The following is a 26,264-nucleotide window of genomic DNA, read 5'->3' as shown; positions in this document are numbered from 1 at the left end:
ATGTGAGACACAAGACAGCAGACAGATGGACAGACCTGCATCTCGTCAATACGTCTCTGCAACGCATCGAGATTGTTGGATTTAAATTGATGGAAACCGTGAGAGGGAATGGCCTGAACAGACGTCAAGACACGGGATGGAACAAACAAAACAACAACAAACCCACAAACAAACAGGGAAAGAAATGAGACTGTCAAATCCCGAGCAAGACCAAAGGCATCACCGAACAAACAGAGCTGATGCAGATGCTAGAAAAAGGGAGGGAATAAAAGGAGAATAATAGGAAATAGCGTGGAGAAAAAAAATGTCTTACCTGAGGAGGAAGGCTTCCACCTCTCTTCTTCCAAGTCAGAACCGGGCTAGGCGAGCCTCCAGCTCTGCAGTAGAGGCGTAATGTCTCATCCTCATGAATTTCTACCCGCTGGGGGCTGACCTGCACGTGGGGTAGACTGGCACCTAAAATCAAGTCAATGTTACTGCTTGTGCATATATACAAACTAAACAGGATGGAAACCCAGATCCAAAATAATTACTTCAGTAGTCATTGCAATACTCTAATATAGTTAGGATTTGTAATAAACATACTTTGGAGGGAGAGGACCGCCCGGGCTGTATGTTCTCCGTGTATGTTGATGGCTCTGCAGGTGTATTCGCCCTCGTCAGAGCGCCGCACTGAGGGGAAGGTGAGAACTCCACCTCTGATAACGGCACTTCCACTGATACGGTTTCCTGGGCCTGCTGCGAGTTACATAATAATTTCAATAAACAGTATCTTGGTCAAATCTTCCTTGATTTTCATTGTTAATTTCTCCAACATGTTACCTGTCCATTCAATGGAAGGAGCAGGGTTGCCAGTGGCAGTGCAGTGGAACTCAACCCTTGTGCCCTCTTGGGCTCTAAGTACTGATGGGTGAATCGTGACTGTGGGCTTCACCACCTCACCAACTACAAGATAAAACAGTAATTAATTACTCACAGTAAAAACTGTATTTTGATTCCTATTACTGGCCAACATTTAGGTACTGTGTTTATTCTGAGGTCTAAATAACTAGACTGATGTAGATTGAAGCAAGGGATTTGTAAATGTAACATCTGGTAAAAACAAAGTTTACAATCTAGATTCATTTTGTACCAGGTGAACTGTGGACGTAGAGGAACGCGCGAGCTGTATGTACTCCGTGTGTGTTGATGGCTCTGCAGCTGTATTCGCCCTCGTCAGAGCGCCGCACAGAGGGGAAGGTGAGAACTCCATCTATGATAACGGCACTTCCACTGATACGGTTTCCTGGGCCTCCTGCGAGTTACAATTCAATATCAATTGTCATTTTAAACAGCTTTGTTCATAATAGTTTCTATAAACAGAAATTTGGTCAAATCTCCTTGATTTTCATTGTTAGTTTCTAGAACATGTTACCTGTCCATTCAATGGAAGGAGCAGGGTTGCCAGTGGCAGTGCAGCGGAACTCAACCCGTGTGCCCTCTTGGGCTCTAAGTACTGATTGGTGAATCGTGACTGTGGGCTTCACCTCCTCATCAGCTACAAGATAAAACAGTAATTAATTTCTCACAGTAAAAACTGTCTTTTGATTCCGATTACTGGCCAACATTTAGGTACTGTGTTTATTCCAAGGTCTAAATAACTAGACTGATGTAGATAGAAGCATATAATAACTACGGTGAACACAGATTTGTAAATGTAACATCTGGTAAAAACAAAGTTTACAGTCTAGATTAATTTTGTACCAGGTGAACTGTGGACGTAGAGGACCGCCCGGGCTGTATGTTCTCCGTGTGTGTTGATGGCTCTGCAGCTGTATTCACCCTCGTCAGAGCGCCGCACAGAGGGGAAGGTGAGAACTCCATCTCTGATAACGGCACTTCCACTGATACGGTTTCCTGGGCCTCCTGCGAGTTACAAACAGCTTTGTTCATAATTGTTTCCATAAACAGTATCTTGGTCAAATCTTCCTTGATTTTCATTGTTAAGCTCTCCACCATGTTACCTGTCCATTCAATGGAAGGAGCAGGGTTGCCAGTGGCAATGCAGCGGAACTCAACCTGTGTGCCCTCTTGGGCTCTAAGTACTGATGGGTGAATCGTGACTGTGGGCTTCACCTCCTCAACAACTACAAGATAAAACAGTAATTAATTTCTCACAGTAAAAACTGTCTTTTGATTCCGATTACTGGTCAAAATTTAGGTACTGTGTTTATTCTGAGGTTAGACTGATGTAGATCGAAGCATATAATGAACACAGATTAGTAAATGTAAAATCTGGTAAAAACAAAGTTTACAGTCTAGATTCATTTTGTACCAGGTGAACTGTGGACGTAGAGGACCGCCCGGGCTGTATGTTCTCCGTGTGTGTTGATGGCTCTGCAGCTGTATTCACCCTCGTCAGAGCGCCGCACAGAGGGGAAGCTGAGAACTCCACCTCTGATAACGGCACTTCCGCTGATACGGTTTCCTGGGCCTCCTGCGAGTTACAATTCAATATCAATTGTCATTTTAAAATGCTTTGTTCATAATAGTTTCTATAAACAGAAATTTGGTCAAATCTCCTTGATTTTCATTGTTAGTTTCTAGAACATGTTACCTGTCCATTCAATGGAAGGAGCAGGGTTGCCAGTGGCAGTGCAGCGGAACTCAGTCTGTGTGCCCTCTTGGGCTCTAAGTACTGATGGGTGAATCGTGACTGTGGGCTTCACCTCCTCAACAACTACAAGATAAAACAGTAATTAATTTCTCACAGTAAAAACTGTATTTTGATTCCGATTACTGGCCAACATTTAGGTACTGTGTTTATTCTGAGGTCTAAATAACTAGACTGATGTAGATAGAAGCATATAATAACTACGATGAAGACAGATTTGTAAATGTAACATCTGGTAAAAACAAAGTTTACAATCTAGATTCATTTTGTACCAGGTGAACTGTGGACGTAGAGGACCGCCCGGGCTGTATGTTCTCCGTGTGTGTTGATGGCTCTGCAGGTGTATTCGCCCTCATCAGAGCGCTGCACTGAGGGGAAGGTAAGAACTCCACCTCTGATAACGGCACTTCCACTGATATGGTTTCCTGGGCCTCCTGCGATTTACAAACAGCTTTGTGCATAATTGTTTCTATAAACAGAAATTTGGTCAAATCTTCCTTGATTTTCATTGTTAGTTTCTAGAACATGTTACCTGTCCATTCAATGGAAGGAGCAGGGTTGCCAGTGGCAGTGCAGCGGAACTCAACCCGTGTGCCCTCTTGGGCTCCAAGTACTGATTGGTGAATCGTGACTGTGGGCTTCACCTCCTCATCAGCTACAAGATAAAACAGTAATTAATTACTCACAGTTAAAACTGTATTTTGATTCCGATTACTGGTCAAAATTTAGGTGCTGTGTTTATTCTGAGGTTAGACTGATGTGTACATATAATGAATATAAGCATATAATGAATATAATTAACACAGATTAGTAAATGTACCAGGTGAACTGTAGATGTAGAGGACCACCCGGGCTGTATGTTCTCCCTGTGTGTTGATGGCTCTGCAGGTGTATTCGCCCTCGTCAGAGCGCTGCACAGAGGGGAAGCTGAGAACTCCACCTTGGATGATTGCTCTGCTGCTGATACGGTTACCTGGACCTCCTGAAAGTTACAATCTGAATGACCACTTCTTAGTGATTCAAACTTTGAACTATACTCCATACCAGTTTAAATCTTTTGTCTTGAACAGCTATATTCCATATATCTCCAACTAAATAACCGCCGGATGTCCGGCTAAGCATTCAATAGCAAAACTCCCCGACTTACAGTCACTTACACCACAGTTGTGTTACAGCATGAAACATGTTAAAATTGGCAGGACAAGTGGTACACCAAAAACAGAGTAGGAGGATTCAGCCCTCATCAGTACCAGTATCCACCAATACCATTGAGTTTGTGAATCACCAGACCCTTTCCTTTACTATTGCTTGCCTACACTTTAAGATCTGCAAATCCTGGTCCACTCTTGGTGCAAGGCTTCTTTACTCACTACTACAGTGGCAACACACATTTCTCCATCTACTTTCAAAGAAGACATCTGACTTTAGTCTACCTACAGTAAATCTACCTACTGGCTAATATCTTACATATGCTAACCATTTCAATCCCAGTTATTAATCTCTCAGCTAAGTATCATAGTGTAAGTTTAAGTGACAGGATCAACAGCTCAATAACCTCCAGATTATATAAATAGAGACAACCAGATCCAGATCCTATAGATAGAGATAACCAAACATTCTTGATTAAATAAATGGCTGTTATAAATCTTAGTCATTTCCAGTCATGACTACTACAACTAGCTACCTGCTGTGGAACCTGCTATCAACTATGTCCTTTTATATGCATTCAATCCTCTACAGAGCATTCAGAATACTGCTCCTTACCTGGCTGATAACATCCTAGTGCTCTCTTGGGTGACCCTCCCACTACTAAGGATCTTTCAGATCTCCATGGGTTCTGCTCCATTTATCTATGCATGTTGGTTCAGAACTAGACAACTGCCACACAGTTAGTTCTTACTTCAGCATCCTACTTCCTGTAGTAGAAAGAGCTTTTCCACACTTTGAACATCTTCCATTCCTTACTTAAAGAAATAACCCCACTCACACCCTTGCAGACCATATCTTGAGCATTCCTGGTCCAATTTTGCACCTGTTCAGTTGAATATTATGACTATTCAACATTAGGTCCCATCTTACCTGTCCACTCAATTGAAGGTGCCGGGCTGCCGATGGCGGTGCAGCGGAACTCAGCACGTTGGCCCTGTTGGACTTTCAGGACCGTTGGGAGGATTGTGACTTTGGGCTTCATTACTTCACCAGCTAAAGCAAGCAAAGACCAGTTAATCTCACAGATGAAAGCTCAATACCCAATCAGTAAGATCAGAGCTAAAGAGCTATAATTCATACTTGACCCTGGTACTGTTTGAAGGCACTGGGATGCCTACAAGATGGCTAACCAGATTCAATATGCAAAATAAAAACACCCTAATGACAGGCTGTAAATGACCACCTAAGACTTATCAAGACAGAATAATAATAATAATGAAAAGTCTTATTTTTAAAGTAAAGATGATGGAGAAAGCTTAATGCTTCATGTCTTCTACTGAATGTAACTCTTTGCTATTTAGATGCGACACATGGTGTCTATTTCCATAATTGGTTGCTAATTGTCTAAGCAGCTGGTTTGCCTAAGTTTGCCTGACCAACAAAGCTGAATAAAGATGACCAAGATGAAAAGTGACAGGCAGGATTAGGGCTTTGCTGCCATGCTGCCAGATTGCCATCTGTGCCAGCATGGCTGGGCATCGAGCCTCAGACTCCATCTGCTGGGATTCTGACACGACATAGCTAAAGAGGAAAACCTTTCACAGAAGGAAAAGTATGACTATGGGCCTGTGTAATCTCTATGACAGCCAGTGGGTTATTTAAGACACTTTGGCTATAGTGTTTCTTAGTAATTCTGACCGTTTTTAAGGGTTATTGTGGGATAAACCAGTTTTGATGAATAGTATACATTCATTCATTTTCCACCCCTTATCCGAACTTCTCGGGTCACGGGGAGCCTGTGCCTATCTCAGGCGTCATCGGGCATCGAGGCAGGATACACCCTGGACGGAGTGCCAACCCATCACAGGGCACACACACTCTCATTCACTCACACACTCTGGACAATTTTTCCAGAGATGCCAATCAACCTACCATGCATGTACTCCCCAAATGCCAATTCCACATTTTAAAAATCCTCACCTGTTTATTCTGATCTTTAATAAGGCTGGGCTACAATCATTTCACAAAAGATTTTAACTTTTTGGAGTGTATGGAGTGTTTGAGGCAAGTTCGGAGTGCTGCTTGTGTAGAAAAGTCTGTGGAAATGACAGTGAACTGTAGATGGAGATGGTGGTAAAACATACAATGTTTGAAGCATGGTGGTGGATGTGCCATATTTGCATCCAATATGTGTAAAACATGGTCAAGCAAGTGCAAAGTAACTGAGAGACTCCTCTTCTTTATTCAACAGAAAATGTATATTATTATTATTTCTAAGTGTAGCATAAATAACATTCCAAGTAGATCCTTATAAAAAGCTAACCGCTTAACTACCCCAAAATCTTCGAGAACCCCATTATTTTTCCTCATATCTAGAAGACAGCAGGTTGTGAGTGAATATTTATTACCTACAATAAACCCATTACCACTACTTTTAAAGAGTAAAAAGTAAAAATCTTGGTAAGTAGCTGCTTAATATGTTGAATAAAACCCAACCTTATGTTAAATGCCCCACATAACGGGGAAAAAAAACAGAGAGGAATCTCCCAGTGGCAGAATCATGCAACCTTATCGGACCAATAATAGCCAAAAGATTAAAAAGATCAAGTAATTACAACCTCTGCAAGCCAACCAGTCTGTCATCTTTGAGAACTAGGAACGATAAAGCTAGTTTGCTAATGTACAGCACAGTTTGTCTATATCGTCTATAGCAGCAGCTCTGGCACTAGTTCAGGCTGCAAGGATTATATTAATGCACAAGTTCTAATAGATCATTGTCTCAACTTATTAACCTGGATTGTATGGTTGACCGAGCTTGCGTCGGGCATTACTTGAGCTAGTTTATTCATGCTAATGATGAACGATACATGCAACAGAGATGTAGAGAGACAGAGAGAAAGCCCATCACTGGAGCATGGGCTGGAGATCAGCACGGGAACTTACGCTGTCTATGTCCTTCAAACATTTCATAGGCTGTGTAAAACATCTCAGCCTTAGTTCCGTCTGTAAATAGTGGACACGTAAACACCGAGTGGTAAGTCTCCAGAGCAAGAAGGAAGAGGAAAATACTGTAAACAAGCTCTGGTGTCCTCCTAAATCATCCAAGAACTTGACCAAGAGCAAGCTGTCCTGCTCACTCGCATAATACTGGATTCGTATATAGTCATAAAATTCATGATTTTAAATGAATTCTAATATAACTGTAATTGTAACCTACCAGTTAGGATCTATGATGTATAGTTCACTATGTGAAGTCCATATTCATGTACGAGATGTTTTTTTTTTTTTTAAATACAGTACCATCCCAAAACAAGTCATGGACATAAGGTTCTTGGATATTTACAATCACTTTACTGTTAAACTGTATGTATTTACGCTATTTACAAAAGTGCACACCGGTGCGTCAAATCTTTGTAGCAAGATGCATATACTGTATGACATAAGTATCTCACAGACTCGTATGCACGTTTCTCTGTCGTCAATCCACATTGCTGTAGCAAGGTTTATATTAGCTAACACGACATGTTCGAGTTATTAGCAGAAAAGACAAACAACAAAACTTACATGGTTACTTAGACCACCAATGTAAAGCAGACTAGGATTTACAGGTACGGTAGTTTCTCATCTGTTAAAACAACAGTCTTGAAGAGCTAAATTATGCTAGCTAGCGATTTATATATGCTGTGCATATATAAAAACACACATATATATTAGTTAGCCTGCTAACAAATATATATGACTTGGATGAATACAAATCTAAATGTTAAAATGAACAATAATGAAACGGTTAGCTATTGTTAGCATTCGAAATTGGAGGGTTTTTCTTTCTTTCTTTCTTTCTTTCTTTCTCCTTCTGGTGAAAAGAATTATGGGGTCAAGAACGAGACATATGTATAACGTTCTTAGGCTTGTGATTAAAATAGTGATAGTGACCGTTATTCGAATATGTGAAGCATCTGAAGTTGTTCATTTGGGAATAAATGCAAGTCCTGTGGATTGGAAGTCAAATTAGATTAAAAAAAACAACAACCAAACAATAAATATAAATAAATAAATACATGTACATACAGAAAATACAAGAAAGAGAAAACTGGCTAATGATGGAAGTAGAAAAAGAGTGCATGTTGAATGTTCAACATTTTACAAAAAGAAAGCATGCACGTTAGTATAAAATGCCATGTAAAGCTTACACACACAAACAAACACACACACACACACACACACTCATAATACAGCTTGTGACAGACCCAAACCTACTCAAAATACAAACCTCGGACTTCACATCCTTTAGTTATATCTTTGTTTTAATGGAGTGTGCTCAGGTGGCATAATATAATTATTTATACATTTATTTCACAGATTAGATAAATAAAACACAGGCAGATGAGTATTGGACTTATTTTTTTTCTCCATACAAAATTAAAACACAAATTTTTTGTCACAAATCAGTAGAAGGCATTAAAAAGCACCAGACCAACTTAAAATCAGGAAGAAAAAAAAACAATCTAAAAGAAAATCATTTAACAAAATATATAAAAAAAAACATCATGAATCAAAGTAACATTAAAAATAAATATGGCCCGAAATATAATTAGAGCACTTTAAAGTATGGTATAAAAAAGATAATCAGAAGAGATTTACTTCCTTTTATTCATCCATATAATGACTATAAGATAAGAATCTGCCTCATTGTATGATCATCATCATAATATTGAAATGACATTAAGAACTGAAATGTAGATATAAAAAAAAAAAGCTTCATGATACAAACGACATTGTATGAAACTGAAAAGAACGGATATGAATATTATACAGCTTCAGTGGATGAAATTTTTTTGTCCTATTGTATTGGACATAGCACCATTAAAAAATTTTTTTTTATATATATATATAAAACATTCATTCCAGGTTGTACAAAACAGTGATCACATGGTCTCCATTGGCGTGAGCTGAAAGAGTTGCAGTCCTCCTGGCTAGAAGATTCACACGCTGATTGTCCATCTATATGCTATCCTTATTAATCCCCCTTTAGATAAATGACAGCTTGCAATGTCACCCCAAAAAAGCCCCAGTACAAACAGCAGATAGTGAAAACCACCAACCACCACAAACCACCACCACCACCACCAAGAACTACTCTAGCAGCAAGGAACCTGACACCGTGGTTATGCCACCAAAGGCTGTGTAAGGTAATGAAGCCTTGGAGTCGTATTCCAGAGTCGGCGCTTTAATAAAAAGTTATATGGACATTTAAAGCAAAGTTTCTTGTATTCAGAGTCGGAATTTCTCTGAAGCTCTGAGGTTGCCTATAATAATTTGGGATTCTTAGCCCATTATCTGATCTCGGTCCAGGCCATTTGAATATTTTCCTTTAGTTTAAAACAAGCTATTTAGTCATGATTTTAATTTGTCTAATTAAATAATGCTGGTGTTTTTTTTTAATCTCAAGAAAAGCTCAAGATTAACAGCCTCTAATCGAGATACTGTCTTCTTGTTGGGTAAAAAAAAAAAAAACAACAACAATAAATTCAAGGTCTTTCAAGGGACATTAATATTAGTGTGTATTTAATATCGGTCTCAGATGACAAATAAGAGAAATATCCAAGCTGAATACGACCCAAAGACAGCGACGTTAAAGAACGATACCTCAAAACTGGACCCTAATAATAATAATAATAATAATAATAATAATAATAATAATAATATATCTTGTAATGTACATATTGTAAGCTGCAATTTAAGGAACAAGTTTCCTTAATTGTTTATTTGTTAGAACAAATACGTGACTTAGAAAGAAGCCTAAGAAGAGTAACAGTGTGAACGGTTTATATAATACTGAACGGATTAAAACGTCTACAACAAATCTGTTCTAAAGTCCCAGAGGTTTTGTGATTTTCAAAGAATTCCACACCGACGTACCAAATCTATTCACTGTTGTAGGTCTGTTTCGCACTTTAGTACAAAATTGAATTAAAAAAACAAAAACAAACATAGTTCTGACTGACTTGAAATCGCTGCTTGTTCAAGTCTGTGATTCGGTTCGAGCACAGAAAATAAAACAAAGTTGAAGAAAATGATTGGATTCATTTTCTTCTGTGGTATTTTTCTGTAATACAATTTCAGCTCTGATTTCATCGAACCTCCCTGTTATAATGAATCGCTTTGGTAACTGATTTTTTTTTTTATCTTTCACAAGCTGTATTGATTTCGAGCGTAAAGGTTTGACGCAGGCAGAGGATGAAGCTGAAGCTGTTTGATTAGTAAGGGAACGCACAGACAAAAATACAGATCAAGATCCGATGCAGTGAAGTTATTTCTTGATGAACGTTGAAAGTGGAAAAAAAATCAGAAATAAGCCATGCTATTGCACAGAGAGATAAAACTTGACAAAAAGCACAAGCAAAAAAACAAAACAAAAAAAGGAGACCAAAGCGAGGACATGCAGCTGTCATGCTGGAGGACAAACTGACAGGTGAAGTGTGAAGGATCTTAGAGAACGATGACTAAGAGACCGATTCCAGTCACGAACCTGGGACAAGAAGGTGGGCGGTGCCCTCGTCCACGGCCTCCATGTTGGAGCCGGTGCACACGTATTCCCCGGCGTCTTCGGGGCGGACGTTCTGGATCGTCAGGATGCCATTGAAGTCCATAGCACGGTCGGGGAGTTTGCCGTTGCCCCGACGCGTCCACACAAGCGTGTACGCTTTGAACTGTGTAAAGGGTTCAAGAATGACAAATAGAACACTTTTCTGTTTGCATTCTGTAACTAGACAAAACCCAAATCTAGCTGAATGTAAAATGTAGGAAAGATGGAAGCCTTACTTGGCTCTTGGCGGTGCAGATGAAGTTCACCGTAGCTCCGGGGATGACAAGCTGGCGTTTCGGCTCCTCGATGAACACCTCGATAGGTTTGGATGGAGAAGCTGGTAGGAAGTGTGGATGGATGGATGGATGATTAGAGACAGTGGATTTATTTAGAGTTAAATTCACTTCTGCTGAATGAGAATGACGTAACAGGACAAAAATCACACAACACACAGGTTTCCTATAAACATGTAACGTGCAGAATTTGTACATGTATCGCCGCCTTCACACTGCACACGACATACGGAAACGACTGTCGGATTTCGCCCCCTAATGACAGTCGCACGGAACGTGCAATATGATCGTGTAGATGCCAACATGGGAGAGAAGCTAATCCTCGCGGTCTCGGAAAACCCCATACTGTATGATACGATACGTCTCTAGAATCATACAGAGATGTTAACAGAAAAAAATGAATGAAGGAGTAAATACAAACAATCAATACAACAATAAATCCAGAAAGGCCGCAAATAATTTTTGAGGAAACATGGACACAACATTAAACATAATACAATATAAATATGAATAATTTATTACTTTTTTTTAATCAATAACAATGTATTTAAAACAAAAAGATTGTTTTTGATAAAAAGTTTAAAAATCACTAAAGTGTGTTAATATTATCACCTCGCTCACACGAACCAGATTGGACAGCATTAGAATACATCACATCCGGTCGGCATATCGGATGCGGTATAGTCGCACAAGTTAAATTTTTTAACGGGTCCGACGCTCAAAGAACGCAGATGGTCGGCACCTCACTCAGTGCCTTGGCGACTCTCCATAGGAGATGAATGACCTCCGGTTTATCGGCCGTCGTTTGTCGTGTGCAGTGTGAAGGCGGCTTATGAGAAAATGACAGAGACTCTTCTAATTCAGTACAGAATAGAAGTATGCATTGGCAAACGACAAAGTTGGACGAATAAATGGTCTGGAAGTGGGTGATGTTTCCTCTCATGAGTGATCTGAACAGTGCGTCTCATTCGTGTGCAGCGTGTTTAACTCTCAGTCTTACTTGTTATGATGATCTCAGCCCGGCTGCGGTTGGTGTTGAGCTGGTTACGGCAGGTGCATGTGTATACGCCAGCGTCGGAAGGCTGAACGGTGGAGAAATGCAACTCTTCTCCTGTAAATCAGAACAGTTCAACACCTTAATGCAGATGCACACACTTGCTGCCAAGTGCAGAATTAATGAGTGCTTATTAATCTATGACCTGAGAGTAAGAATGAGGGTAACTCGTTCTTACATGAGCTAGTAAAAATAAACGCTTTTCATTCGTTCATTCATTTTCTACCGCTTATCCGAACTTCTCGGGTCACGGGGAGCCTGTGCCCATCTCAGGCGTCATTGGGCATCGAGACAGGATACACCCTGGACGGAGTGCCAACCCATCGCAGGGCACACACACACTCTCATTCACTCACACACTACGGACAATTTTCCAGAGATGCCCAATCAACCTACCATGCGTGTCTTTGGACCGGGGGAGGAAACCGGAGTACCCGGAGGAAACCCCCGAGGCACGGGGAGAACATGCAAACTCCACACACACAAGGAGGAGGCGGGAGTCGAACCCCCAACCCTGGAGGTGTGAGGCGAACGTGCTAACCACTAAGCCACCGTGCCCCCTTAAATGCTTTCAGCTAGCATGATATTTTGGACCAGCTCATGACGACGGTACCTTGTCTGCGTCTGTCGGCTGAGCTGGAGATGGGACGTCCGTCTTCACGTGTCCAGAAGAAACTGTGTGGTGGAGGTCCAGATGCCTGGCACCTGAGGGTGACCGAGCTGCCCTGAGACACCTGCACCCTTTCAGGGTACACCTTCACCACCAGAGAGGCAGCTGATATATCAAAAAAAAAAAAACAAGCACACCATAAATCTCCATAATTATGTAAGATTAACAGGACAACAACTTGTACAACTTAAAAGGTTTGCGATGGAAGAGTAATGAAGGGGTTTTTCAGCTTCATCTTGAAACTATGTTTGTTTGCTGTAAGGAACTCACTCACCATTATAAGGCCGGCATTTTTCCCTCTGTTGTGGATTTCCAACATATCCGGGTGCACAGCTGTTTAAAATGTGACAACTGACTTAGAGCCAAAGAAAAGCACACACACAACCACAAACATACACACACACTGCTCAGAAGTAAGTATGCATCAAGCTTACCGCTCGCAGTACTGCCCCGTGTAGCCCGGCTGACAGGCTGTACACTGGTAGTCCCCGTTACCCAGACTCTCGCAAGTGGGCGAGAATCTAAACAAAATAAAAGGCGTTGCATAAATTTCAGTTCAAACGGCAGTTTCAGTAACAGAGAGCTTCTTGCATCACGCTAAGCGGTTCGGGTTGTAATCAGAATGTCCGCGACGCACTGACGCCTCCTTTTTCAATTTGGGACTAAAACAGATTAGAAAATGCTACACCTTTATAATCAGTTTTTAATCGGTAAAGCCTGGCGTTATCAGTTGCACCACAAATATAATAATGTAAAAGTGTTTTATTTTTGAGCCTCACTGGTTCTCAGGGTCAGTATGGGGACAGGCGCAGGGCTGACAGTCCTCTGGGGTTCCGGCGGAGGCGTCTCCAAAGAACCCGGCAGCACACTGCTCACACAGCTCACCCATGGTGTTATGCTGGCAGCTCTGTCAACACGGAGAGAGAGAGAGAGAGAGAGAGAGAGAGAGAGAGAGGAAGGGAGAGAGAGTCTATCCTCAGTGGAAAGAAGCAGCCTAAGGCAAAACCCATTTTCCAATATCTATACCACTACAATGGCTCCGAAACGTCTCCAAATATATCTACAAGTCTTCAGACTCTACATAGCATTGCCAGATGGATGCTAGAATAGTGATTCATGGATGCATGGTACCGTGCAGATGCCGGTCTCTGGGTGACAGGAGTCAGAATGGCCGTTACATTCACACAGCTCACAGTGGCCGAGGTAGAGTCCTCCACCTGTGCGTGTGTAGCCCTGAGCACAGTCCTAAAACACACCACACCTCGGCTCAGAGTCGTGTCAAAGACAGTTCTTCCACAAAATTTAGTGTGAACCGATCCTACCTGACAGGACAGGCCCCGATACCCAGGTGGGCAATAGCACTGCTCCACGTCCACAGCTCTTTCCCGGTTGGTAAAGTACGTCACGGCGGTTTCCATGCTGACCCCTGAGATGCTGGACGAGCGCATGACTGTGTGGTAAGAGGCTCGGATCAGGATGTCATCCAGGTCAGCCAGAACCATCAGCAGGTGTTCCCGAGTGGCGGGCATGCCATCAGGACGCTGCCAGTACTCCTGCAGAGAGTAACGCACCCTGTCAGTGATTTCACCTTCAGACCTTTTATAACAGTTGCCCCAGGAGTAAAGCTTAAACAACGGATATATTTGGTTCATCTTACCTCTCGGAAGACAAACTCGAACTGACGGGTCTCTCTCGTCCCCTGCCCTCTCCTCCAATCCTGTCGAGCCACTAGGGTGATGTCATTGCCCTGGCATCGAGAAAGCCACAGTAAGGTCAGTATTTTATTTATTTTTAGTTATTTATTATTCAAATAGATGGCTTCTTTTAAAAACACGATTTACAATGATCTGGATGTCGACATCCTCTATCGGAGCGCCTCTCGGCCCAGGAACGTAGGAGATGGTGTATTTGAGCTTTCCTCCGTAGGCTTGAACCTGGTAATAAGGATAATGAATAAGGAAACGATCAGAGTTAAATATTAAGGACAACCGGGTCATTGCTGTCAATCAAAATGAAAGCACTCTGACTCGAGAGGACGAGAAAGTGTTACACAACATACATCAGGGATCGTCTATTATTCATGCCAACTGGGCCTTATTTAGGAACAGGTATTTTCTTGAAATATTTATTAGGCACGTTAAAATCCACTTAATCCAGCAAAACATATCCTGCATGAAGCTTTCACATGAATAGCACCACAGCTTCAGTTTCCGCATGAGCTGGAAATCATCGATCGTACCGTATGCTTTCAGTAGCGTATAACAAATCTGGATTTTACTTAGAATATGTCTGTTTCCTCATCCCCATTGGAATTAATCTCTATAGATTACAGTTGTAAAGGAGCAAACATGATGGCAGTTTAAATCAACACGGGATAAGTCTCGTTACCTGGTCCCCATGAAACCTGTCAGGAAGCTTCCAGAAGAGCACGTCCTCCGAGTGCGAGCTAAAACCTTTGTAGACTAGAGAGTACTGGAGCACGTGTAGAGAAAGGATGACAGACAGAAAGAAAAAAGAAAAAGAGAAGCGTTGCAGGACAGAAAGGCCAAGCAGGTCATTAGAGAACGGGGCTTTCGGTTTCCTTATGCTAATCTACTCCAATAAAAAAATAAATAAACAAATAAAATTGTGTATTGAATTAAATTACAATTCCTAAGATGTTTATTAGTGTTTATTTTGTGGCTAAATACAAAAATTCTACTCCTGGTGTGCATTCCAGGAAAAATGTAGAGACCAGAACCACCCTAAGGTCACCGAGACAGGGTAATCCTTGCATACCTCCTCCTCGCAAACTGGTTAACCGAGTGCTTTACGATAATAACACGTTGTGTTAAAAATTAACTCGTGATTCAATCAATGGCTTGGGAACCGTGCTAAGGTTCAGGATAGCTGCTCCTCCTGAGGGTGGTACTTTTTTTACCAAGCATTTCATTAAGATGATGTCATAGATGACTACCTTGTTGGAGGAACCGGGTGGGGCGGCATTGGCAGGTTCCACTGCGCTTTTTCTGAGCTTATCCTGTCAGTAAGACCAACAAGCCAAACCAAATATATAAAGCAATGCAATTTGCATCCAATTACATAAAAGTGACAAAATGAAATAACGGGAACCAATGATGGCAAATACCATTCGGTACCTTGACTGGGATATGGTGTGGAGAATGGCCTGGTGCACCGGGGTGGGGCCCAGAAGCCCACACTGATGATTGTAAGCCTGAAGGGAGTAAATGAGGAATGGGGGCATGTGCACCTGAACGATGCTCTGAACTAGAGGAAGTAGAACTGGAGGATGAAGAGAACAAGGAGGCAGGAGGGCCCTGCGAGAAGTTGCTGATGAGCTCCCAGATTTCCTCGTCCAGTTTACGACGAACGTCGTTGCCGGATGACTTTGGGAAGGTGGGTGGAGAAACGTGGACAAAAGGAACCAGAGATACCCAGGGGTAAGAGAAATAAAAATTGTTGAGACAAGATAATAAAAACAAAACAAAAACGAAGGACTTCCCATGGCGTGCACACATCAAGACATGCTCAACTGTGGTTAAACTCAGGGGATGCATCAAGATACCAAACAACTCCATGAGTGCTCATCTGGGCTGATACAGTATATTTGTCTGTTATACAGGAATGTATACTTGATTGTAATTTACCACTTTATCCGTTACCTAAAGTATCTTCATGCAAAGTGTTACCAGGTTTCACTCCTCAACAACGACACACGACACTGTGCATGCTACAATTCAAGCAAGCAACAAAGACAAACGTTTGGTCTCTAGCCAATCCTAGACATCATAAAGACACTGTCGCAGGGTTCGGGCTGATTTAAGGAAGCTGCATCTTTAAAACAAAAGAACTAGCAAATCATCACTAATATGAGACACGGCGAATCCCTGTCAGTCATTCCAGAGGCACTTATTAATTGGCTTAGCCATCGTTTTTATTGTGGGAAATAAAACCTCTCTTGGTGTATTTTTGACTGACATCTTTGAGTGTGATGATAAAATGTGGAACTCCTTCATAAAATGTATAAAAAATTGCTGTTAACTGGCTCATGTAGCAAGTTACTAATGAAACAACATTTAACTTAACTACCGTTAGCCTGACTATAAATTCAAAGGCGAATCCCGCGCGGTATTTTACTAGTTTTTTGTTTCTCACACGTTAGCAGAGGTGGGAGGAAGTCACATGTGCAAGTCCCAAGTAAGTCTCAAGTCATGAATGTCAAGTCGAGTCTTGTTTTAAGATTTGTCAAGCAAGTCTCAAGTCTCAAATTTGCGACTTAAGTCTGACTCGAGTCAAGTCGAGTCCCCCATTCCAGTCATTTAACTCAAGTCCGAGTCAAGTCTCAAGTCATTAACATCAAGTCTTTAAGATTTGTAAAGCAAGTCTCAAGTCTCAAATTTATGACTTAAGTCTGACTCGAGTCAAGACGAACCCCCCATCTCTGAGTCACTTAACTCAAGTCCGAGTCAAGACTCAAGTCATGAACATCAAGTCTTTTTTTTAAGATTTGTCAAGCAAGTCTCAAGTCTCAAATACGCGACTTAAGTCTGACTCGAGTCAAGTCGAGTCCCCCATTCCAGTCATTTAACTCAAGTCCGAGTCAAGTCTCAAGTCATTAACATCAAGTCTTTAAGATTTGTAAAGCAAGTCTCAAGTCTCAAATTTATGACTTAAGTCTGACTCGAGTCAAGACGAACCCCCCATCTCTGAGTCACTTAACTCAAGTCCGAGTCAAGACTCAAGTCATGAACATCAAGTCTTTTTTTTAAGATTTGTCAAGCAAGTCTCAAGTCTCAAATACGCGACTTAAGTCTGACTCGAGTCAAGTCGAGTCCCCCATTCCAGTCATTTAACTCAAGTCCGAGTCAAGTCTCAAGTCATTAACATCAAGTCTTTTTTAAGATTTGTAAAGCAAGTCTCAAATTTGTGACTTAAGTCTGACTCGAGTCAAGACGAACCCCCCATCTCTGAGTCACTTAACTCAAGTCCGAGTCAAGACTCAAGTCATGAACATCAAGTCTTTTTTTTAAGATTTGTCAAGCAAGTCTCAAGTCTCAAATACGCGACTTAAGTCTGACTCGAGTCAAGTCATATGACTCGAGTCCCCAATCTCCGCACATTAGTATAACATAAGCCTTTGTTTAACAAAGTAGCTCAATGCAACCGTATCAGAAAACACACAGCAAAAAAAAAAAAGTCACTGCAAAACCGAAACACGCCTTCCATTCATTCCGCTTTACCTTGGGAGAGCGTTTCATACGTTTAGAGGGATTCTGCTTCTATAAAGTGCAGAAATGAAGGTCTAAGTACCGTATATACAAAAATGCAGAACCAAGATAAAAAGATCCCACAGTTTTGTGCTTCACATCGTATCCAACTATTGGCTCTACAACGTTTGAGCGATCTTCCTTCTCAAGCACAAAGCTCAAACTGCCATTTGTATCGATTGTTTATGTCTTCACCCAGGCTTGTAGATGAGATTACAATAACCAGATTAAATAATCTGGCTTTATGAACCAGACATTAGCCTAAACTGAAGCTGTTGGCACTGGTTTCCAAAAACAATTCCAAAATAATCTGCTTTTGCCTGTAGACAAGATGAGCGAGGCTGAACGTGAGAATAAAAGCAACTCTAAGCACAAAGCATCAGAGAAGAAGAACTGCGAGAGCGAGAGAGGAAGACTGGCTTCTAAAAGTGTGTAGTAGATTGTACCTTATCTAGATTGTACCTTATCTCCCTGGTAGCTCGATGGCAGCTGCCAGAAGTGAGGCTCCTGGCTGTGGTGCTCGAAGTTGGTGAACGAGAGCTGAGTTCCGTCTGTGGACAACTCCACCGAGAAGCCGTTGCTGATACGGTTGGTGCGTTGCCGGTTCACAAGAGCGAAGCCTTGGGCATTTCCAGGAGTAAACACGGTGGTGATCTAAGGATGCGTGAGAAATCAGATCTTAACGTGCGTCCAGATATTCACTAGTTTTAAAGAGAGTGACAGCTGAAAGCACGTCTGCAGGCCTTACCAAATCTCTGTGCAAGGACGAACCGACGCACTTCTGAGTGACTCCCATGCAGAAGCACGGCATGCAGCCATCTTTGTTGGCGGGGCTGAGGTTGAAGGTGCCAGGCTTGCAGATGGAGCATGAAGGGCCCTCTACGTTCATCTGCACATGGAGAACACACAAAGAAACATTAAAATCCCTCTGTCTCGGCTGCACAAACGGTATGCCGAAAGGTGTTTGCATCATTACATGTACGTGCCTTGCAGCGACAGTTCCCGTCTGAACTGCAGCCTTCGCTTCCACGCCGGTCACAGTTTTGGCATCTCCCTGCAAACAGGAACTTTCTGTTCGATCCGAGCCACGATCCAAAACAAACACGCTGGATTTTACAGTCTTAATTAATCTTGGTCCCATCTTAATAAACGCTCTCTTTGAGATGAGTCAAACACGGGGAAGACCGAAGCGGTGATGAAAGAAAAGCAAACGGATCTCGAATGCTTATCTAACAAGATTTAATGCACTTGCAGACTTCCAGTCTTTTGGCATGTCCTACAATTAAAAAAACAATAACAAAAAAAAAAAAAACATGCACAAGCAATACATACCACTTTCTGGAGTGCAACCCTGTCCACGTGTGGGATTACCGGTGTATCCAGGTGAACATCTAGAGGAGGAGTAAATAAACAACACAGTGATTCATAGAGACTGCTTATTATGACTGCTAGAACATTTAAAAAGATTCATGTAGATGGATGGATGGATGGATGGATGGATGTATGGATGGATGGAGACCGGAGCATAGAAGCCTTTATTATCGCCACGTATACATTACAGCACAGTGGAATCCTTTTCTTCACATACCCCAACTGAGGAGGATGGGATCAGAGTGCAGGAGCAGCTATGATACAGCGCCCCTGAGGCAGGGAGAGTTGAGGGCCTTGCTCAAGGGCCCAGCAGTGGCAGCTTGGCTGTACTGGGCCTTGAACCAATATCCTCCGATCAACAACCGAGCGCCAGTTGAGCCACCACTGCCCTGGATTGTTAGATCGTAAGCTGACGTGGTAAATTAACGTTTAAGTTTGCAAGAGGTTCGATTTAAAACGTATCCCTGTTCAGTGTAGTGTTTAAGCTTAGATTTCGGATGCCTTTGTTTTGAAATACTTTTTTTTAATGGAATACAGGAAGCTGTCCATCAATCCAATGAGTTTAGCTGCTGGCTAGTTTCCATAGTTTTCTATTCTCATATAGTATAATGTTGAGTTGGTTAAACTGAGCATCCTATGAGAGCTGGGTATAGATTTTCATTAGTAGTAGGTAACTTTTAAAAGTTTACTGCCCCTTAGCTGTTCATTTTGGAGCCTACGTTCCCTCTGGGGTCTAAAAAAATGGCTTGGTAGCCTCCACATGGAGTAGTTTCCCCTTAAGACCCCTTGACTTATAACAAGCAAGCTTGTTTTCGTTGAGGTTTTGAATGTAAGCGAAGCCAACAGTCAGGACCTGTTTCCTGTTATTTTCAGACTTTCTGCTCAATTCTTCTGCTTCCTAATGCTACTCAGCCCCCACTTCCCATCTGACGTGCTGTCTTCCAATACGCTCAGGCAGCAGGCGAAGCAGTTCAAGTCTTTTGAAGCTCTTATGTCATGTTTCGGGTCAGAAGAAAAGCCTCAAGTCTTGCCAAAGGTTATGTTGTTTGTGACCCTGTGCTCCAAAAGAGTACTCTTCTCTCGTGAAAGCTCTTGTGGGAATTTGTGTGGCAGTTTTAGGCCATAAAAGAAAATCTTCCCTGTCGTTGAGACTGGAAGAGAAAGACAGAGTGTGATACTGGCTCTTGTCCAACACCTGCTTTTATCAGCAAGTACATGACCGCGTTCCTCGGAAAAGACTCTCGCCAGCTGTTCTTCTGGAGAGAAGTCTCCGAGGTTGTCTCACTTCTTGAAATGTTGACAGCCATAATCAGAGAGAGGCGTTTCACACCAAATTTCCCTGACACTAAACAGATCTTGGCACTCAAAGTTGAAGTGCACAAAGAGGGCGTTTGACATGCTGACATTTCGACCACGCTGATCAATTCTGTTAGATACGAACCTGAAAATGTTTATGCTTTAAACCAGAGAAAAAAACATTAAAATGTATTTTCAATGCAAAAGATAATGCTGTGTCCTAATTAGTCAAACGTAATCCAACGATTGTAAGTGAACACAAAGTGACCTTTAAAAATGTCTTTAGTTTTAATTAGAGATTAGATTAGAGATGAGATTAGAGATGAGATTAGAGATGAGATTAGAGTCTATATCGATAGAAATGTTACGTTTCTGATCATTTAGTGAAACCACACCAAGACATTTTTCCTAGTTCATGGGTGGATATATATGAACCTTACGAGTTCACATGAGAGAGAGAGAGAGAGAGAGAGAGAGAGAGAGAAACAGAGACAGTGAAACAGTGAGAGAGAGAGAGAGAGAGAGAGAGAGAGTGAGTGAGAGAGAGAAACAGAGACAGTGAGAGAGAGAGAGAGAGAGAGAGAAACAGAGACAGAGAGAGAGAGAGAAACAGACAGTGAAACTGAGAGAGAGAGAGCAAGACAGATAGAGAAAGAGAGAGAGAGAGACAGACAGTGATAAGAGACAGAGACAGTGAGAGAGAGAGAGAGAGAGAGAGAGAGAGAGAGAGAGAGACAGAGCAAGACAGAGAGAAAGAGAGAGAGTAAGAAAGAGAGAGTGTGTGTGAGAGAGAGTGAGACAGAGACAGAGAGAGAAAGAGAGAGTCAGACAGAGAGAGAGAGTGTGAGAATGAGAGAGAGAGAGAGAGAGAGAGAGATGCAGGAGGTCATATCATCCATATGGGGCAGTGGTGGCTCAAGTGGTTAAGGCTCTGGGTTGTTGATAGGAGAATTGCCCAAGCACTGCCAAGCTGCCACTGTTGGGCCCTTGAACAAGGCCCTTAATCTTCACTGCTTCAGGGGTGCTGTATCACACCAGACCCTGCGCTCTGACCCCAACCTCCAAGTTGGGATATGTGAAGAAAATCTTCCACTGTGCTCTAATGTACATGTGACCAAATAAAGGCTTCTTCTTCTTCTTCATCTTCCTCTTCATATTCAGCTTCACCAGTCCATTATCTCCAGAATGGTGGAAAACAATCCCATCATTTCCTACATACTGGATTAGGGCAGGAAATGGAGAACTTACCCCTCACAACGCCTTCCAGTATAACCAACAGGGCAGTTGCATGTAGGCTGTCCATCTCTGTCCAAGTAGCAAGACTTCGCCTCGCTGTGGAAGACAGAATTAACATACATGGGAAATCTAGCACATGCTCATATATGACAATAGGGACATTTTGGACTAACCTGCTTCCAGATGTGGGTCCAAAACAAGGACATGGCCTGCACGCGTGTATACCGCCAGTCACCGGATCACCATAGAAACCAGCTTGACATCTTTCACATCTGGGTCCAGCTGTGTTGTGCTGGCATTGCTGTAACAGGACAGTGATCACAGGCAGTGAACCATTAGGTCTCATTCTCAATAACATGGTTTCATAATTATAACAACAACCGTTTCCATGGCGACTGCTTATTCTCGACGACCTGTACAGTATGTCAGATGTACCTTAGAATTAAGCCTAGTAATAATACTGAACAAAAAATGTGTTATTTAGCAAAGAAGAGCTTTTGATCGAAGCTTCATTTAAGTTAATGTTGAGTCGACATTTATAGAAGGAGCCCCCGGTGTCGGGACGAGAATTAGCTCGTCAAGAAAGAAAAAAAAAAGAATTAGACACTGATAACGGAAAGCTTCCGTTACGGCTGCTGCGTTGGAAGTGATCCGTAAATAATAGATAATAGGTGATAAGTAACAGGGGTTTAAATACAAAGATAAATACTATTTTAATTTTAATAACTTAAAAAAAAAAATTTTTCAATACATTTATTTCTGTGGTGTCAGAGGAATAAAACACACTGACACCAGACATACTGATAATGTAAAAAAAGTTAACTTTGGGGTTACATGGTAACATGGTAAGGTTAACACAAGTGCGTCTGCATATGCATGAGTGTGTGTGTGTGTGTGTGTGTGTGTGTGTGTGTGTGTGTGTATGTGTGTGAGAGAGAGAGAATGTGTGATTCTCAATCTGCATATGTAGGAGTGCCTGTGTGTCTGCACGCATGTCTCCATCTGCAGGAGTGTGTGTAAGAGTGAGTAAGTGAGTGTACAGTATGTGTGTATGTGTGTGTACGCGTGTTTCTATATCTGCATATGTAGGAGTGTCTGTGTGTCTGCACGCATGTCTCCATCTGCACGAGTGTGTGTAAGAGTGAGTGAGTAAGTGAGTGTGTGTGTGTGTGTGTGTATTTAAAGAAACGCTTACACACCAAGCATGCGCCCGTCTCTGAGTCACAGCTGCTGGCGTGTCCATGGCACTCGCACTTCTCACAGGTGCCAAGGTAGAGACCCGATCCTGTGCGTGTGTATCCCACGTCACAATCCTGCAAACAAAGCAGACGTCACGATCGTGCTAGTTGTGCTGGTTTGATGACTCCATGTTTAAATTTAGTCCCGAGGATTCGTACCTGGCAGGACGGCCCTCTGTAGCCTCGAGGACAAGCGCACTCCTCCACTTCAAGAGCCCTCTCGTTCCCGGTGGAACGTGGCACCGCGATATCCATCTGGATGTCAGCAACACTGCGCAGGACAAAAGACATGACCACCGGAAACCATAAAACAGCCTCGATATCAAAATCTAGAGAATTCTCCTACCTGACTGGTCTCAATTCTTGTAATCGGATTGCTCGGGAATCCCAGGTTTGAAAACGAATGATTCGAACAGGCTACTGTTTCTATAGTAACAGCTCAAGCTTACACTTTCATACCTGATGCTCCATGTGATCTAAACCTATTTATTATTAAATATAAATAACTGTTGATATAATAACATTTCCAAAAATCTCCATTGTTAGTCTTTTTTTTTTGTTTATATGATTTGTGTTTTGATTTCTGAGAAAAAAAAATCTGACGTGATCCATGTTTAATCCGTTTAAAAGTCGATTTAAAAAGAAGACTGAGAAATGGTTTGCGATTAAACAGATGCAGACGGAGAGCGCGGTACACGCACCTGCTCTCGGCCATGTTGTCTGCGTAAGTGGCTCTGATCATGAAGACGGAGACATCAGCCAGGGCCATCAGGAGGTGCTCTCTGGTGCACGGCTGGCCGTCGGCTCTCCTCCACGCAGACTGGAAGAAATGATATCGCATTCGTCGTACGGGAAACATTACTCTTAGTCCAGTTAATGGAATCAATCAACCAGATCTCCTCACAGCATGAAAGAAAAAAAATGATAAAAAGAAGTACAAATTAAATAAGCAGTCGATCAGCATAGACGCACCTCCCGGAAGGGAACGACGACGGTGGAAGGGACTCGGGGCAGGTTCTTGGACTGCGTGTAGTACTCCAGGAAGATGCTGTTACCCTGGAGAACCACATCAGGTTTGTTTTCGATCACCACAGAGACTGCGCGTGGCTCATAACGCACCCTGTAGCGCAGCTCTCCTCCGTACGCCGTCACCTTTTTAGGGGAAAAAAAAAAAGCTTTATATTTATCCATCATCAAGAGAAAGTCGTTCTTGACTCATAGATAACAAGTTTCGCTTATTGAAGAGCACAGCTTTGGCTTCAAAATATTTTTCAATTCATTCATTAACTTTTAATGCTGTTTTTGTCTAATTTAAAAATTTTAAAACACTCCTGATGCGTCATGTCTCCAAACGACACTTCATACAAACTGAATATGCGTCACGTCTCAAATCTCAAAAAAAACCTCACAAGCTGAAAACGAATTATATATATATATAATTGTCACTATGGTGACACTCTGTGTATTTTGTCTTTTTATCTTTAAGAGAAGGGGAAAAAAAAGAGTAGCTACTATAAAGCGAGTGTGAACAGGAACGCATATTTTTGCATGTTAGCAGATTGCTGTGAATTTATAAGGAATGAAACACTTCTGGAGATTATAAAATAATACACAGCTTTGCACCTTGTCTCCCCGGAAGCTCTCGGGCAGCACCCAGTAGTAGATGTCGTGGGGGATGTTGGCGAACGAGCGATAGACGATCTCAGAGCCGCCCCTTTGGGTTATACCCTCTGTGATGGTGCGAGTGTTGCCTTCGTTGAGGAGAGAAAACAGCTGGCCGTTGACGCCACCTCTTACCTATAGATACAACCAGAAAAGCTCACTGACATGAGACTCGGGTGGGTCTGGAAGGGCATGCGGTGTAAAACCTGCGGCAAATCTAATACGCGGGCCAAGTGAGCTGCTGTTGCAACCCCGAATAGAGAGAAACCGAAATAAGAACAATAACAACAACAGTTTAATGTAGAACCTTAAGGAGATTCCATTCAAATCTTACACAGACATAGTTTAGGATGCTAGTAAGTTCTCCAACACCAATGATCCTGCTAGAAAACCCTTGAAACCATGAACACCCTAGTTACAGTATGTCAGGTTTAAGCGGGTTACCTGATCTCTGGTCCAGGTAGAGCTGGCACATTCCTTGGTCACTCCCATGCAGAAACACTGCAGACAGCCTTCTGGATTTCCGGCAGAAAGATGGAAGGTTCCTGGCTTGCACTCGTCGCACAAAGCTCCGGCCACATTGGCCTGCGAGGCAAAACATTGCAGACAAAAGTCAAACAAAAGTCATTGCAAACAAGGTGACCAAAGGCCGAGATAAAACAAATTAAAAACAAACAAACTTAAAAACAAACTAACTAAAAACAAACAAACTAAAAACAAAAACTAAAAACAAACTAAAAACAAACAAACTAAAAACAAACTAAAAACAAATTAAAAACAAACTAAAAATAAACTAAAAAAAACAAACTAAAAATAAACAAACTAAAAACAAACAAACTAAAAATAAACTAAAAAAAAAACTAAAAACAAACAAACTAAAATCAAACTAAAAACAAACAAACTAAAAAAAAACTAAAAAAATAAAAACAAACTAAAAACAAAAACTAAACAAATTAAAAACAAACAAACTTAAAAACAAACAAACTGAAAAACAAACTGAAAACAAACAAACTGAAAAAAAAACAAACTAAAAACAAACTAAAAAAAACAAACTAAAAACAAACAAACTAAACAAATTAAAACAAACAAACTTAAAAACAAACTAACTAAAAACAAAAACTAAAAACAAACAAACTGAAAACAAACAAACTAAAAATAAACTAAAAAAACAAACTAAAAACAAACTAAAAACAAACAAACTAAACAAATTAAAACAAACAAACTTAAAAACAAACTAACTAAAAACAAAAACCAAAAACAAACAAACTGAAAACAAAAACTAAAAACAAACTAACTAAAAACAAACAAACTAAAAATAAACTAAAAAAAAAAAACAAACTAAAAAAGAAACAAACTACAAAGATTACCTTGCAGTTGCATGGTCTGCTGCTGGAACTGATCGTTCCTTTGTTGTCACATCGTGTATAATCTGAGAAAGGGTTAAGACGCAGCCCTGGTCATGACATGTTTGATATAAAAGAGCTATATATGAGAGAGAGACTCAGGATCACTAAACCAATAAGGTTTCCTAAGACAGTAACATCATGCTGTACCTTCGCTGTATGGAACGCATTTGCCACTGGGCTGTAGAGGATTTCCAACATATCCGGATGCACACCTATGAACAACAACAACATCATCAGCTTTCTTCATCAAGTGAACCTCATTAAAGTGAGGATAAAAGAGCAGCTGAAAAAGCGTAAATTCCTCACTTCTCACAGCGGCGTCCTATGTGGCCTGGTGCGCAAGCGTCGCATGTGGCCTGGTTGTCTACATCCAGGAAGCAAGT

General features: G+C 41.6%; 1 protein-coding gene across 2 annotated transcripts in view; it reads right to left on the bottom strand.

Moving 5' to 3' along the window:
• Positions 1-26,264, bottom strand: part of hspg2 (heparan sulfate proteoglycan 2) — a 100,694-nt gene that overhangs the window by 28,211 nt on the left and 46,219 nt on the right. For both annotated transcript variants that reach the window (XM_047806927.1, XM_047806928.1), the window contains 45 exons: positions 26,188-26,264; positions 26,029-26,093; positions 25,843-25,904; positions 24,920-25,060; positions 24,437-24,610; positions 23,786-23,965; positions 23,515-23,633; positions 22,973-23,084; positions 22,775-22,888; positions 21,749-21,876; positions 21,588-21,671; positions 19,005-19,063; positions 18,659-18,726; positions 18,421-18,561; positions 18,135-18,326; positions 17,646-17,684; positions 15,543-15,791; positions 15,362-15,424; positions 14,794-14,877; positions 14,247-14,339; positions 14,063-14,152; positions 13,728-13,958; positions 13,537-13,650; positions 13,185-13,312; positions 12,840-12,926; positions 12,680-12,738; positions 12,349-12,510; positions 11,682-11,792; positions 10,625-10,725; positions 10,332-10,512; positions 6,746-6,805; positions 4,733-4,855; positions 3,474-3,635; positions 3,186-3,308; positions 2,926-3,087; positions 2,597-2,719; positions 2,315-2,476; positions 2,004-2,126; positions 1,744-1,905; positions 1,415-1,537; positions 1,133-1,294; positions 823-945; positions 586-738; positions 314-456; positions 36-113 (listed from right to left, as the gene is read on the bottom strand). The exon at positions 26,188-26,264 is cut by the window's right edge and continues 10 nt beyond it. In XM_047806927.1, the coding sequence (XP_047662883.1) occupies positions 36-113; positions 314-456; positions 586-738; positions 823-945; positions 1,133-1,294; positions 1,415-1,537; positions 1,744-1,905; positions 2,004-2,126; positions 2,315-2,476; positions 2,597-2,719; positions 2,926-3,087; positions 3,186-3,308; positions 3,474-3,635; positions 4,733-4,855; positions 6,746-6,805; positions 10,332-10,512; positions 10,625-10,725; positions 11,682-11,792; positions 12,349-12,510; positions 12,680-12,738; positions 12,840-12,926; positions 13,185-13,312; positions 13,537-13,650; positions 13,728-13,958; positions 14,063-14,152; positions 14,247-14,339; positions 14,794-14,877; positions 15,362-15,424; positions 15,543-15,791; positions 17,646-17,684; positions 18,135-18,326; positions 18,421-18,561; positions 18,659-18,726; positions 19,005-19,063; positions 21,588-21,671; positions 21,749-21,876; positions 22,775-22,888; positions 22,973-23,084; positions 23,515-23,633; positions 23,786-23,965; positions 24,437-24,610; positions 24,920-25,060; positions 25,843-25,904; positions 26,029-26,093; positions 26,188-26,264 (5,490 nt within the window). The remainder of the gene's footprint in view (positions 1-35; positions 114-313; positions 457-585; positions 739-822; positions 946-1,132; positions 1,295-1,414; positions 1,538-1,743; positions 1,906-2,003; positions 2,127-2,314; positions 2,477-2,596; positions 2,720-2,925; positions 3,088-3,185; positions 3,309-3,473; positions 3,636-4,732; positions 4,856-6,745; positions 6,806-10,331; positions 10,513-10,624; positions 10,726-11,681; positions 11,793-12,348; positions 12,511-12,679; positions 12,739-12,839; positions 12,927-13,184; positions 13,313-13,536; positions 13,651-13,727; positions 13,959-14,062; positions 14,153-14,246; positions 14,340-14,793; positions 14,878-15,361; positions 15,425-15,542; positions 15,792-17,645; positions 17,685-18,134; positions 18,327-18,420; positions 18,562-18,658; positions 18,727-19,004; positions 19,064-21,587; positions 21,672-21,748; positions 21,877-22,774; positions 22,889-22,972; positions 23,085-23,514; positions 23,634-23,785; positions 23,966-24,436; positions 24,611-24,919; positions 25,061-25,842; positions 25,905-26,028; positions 26,094-26,187) is intronic.

The sequence above is a fragment of the Tachysurus fulvidraco genome, chromosome 23 (assembly GCF_022655615.1).
Source record: "Tachysurus fulvidraco isolate hzauxx_2018 chromosome 23, HZAU_PFXX_2.0, whole genome shotgun sequence".
Lineage (NCBI taxonomy): Eukaryota > Metazoa > Chordata > Actinopteri > Siluriformes > Bagridae > Tachysurus > Tachysurus fulvidraco.
The sequence above is the reverse complement of the archived record's forward strand: the minus strand, read 5'-3'. Positions and strand labels throughout refer to the sequence as shown.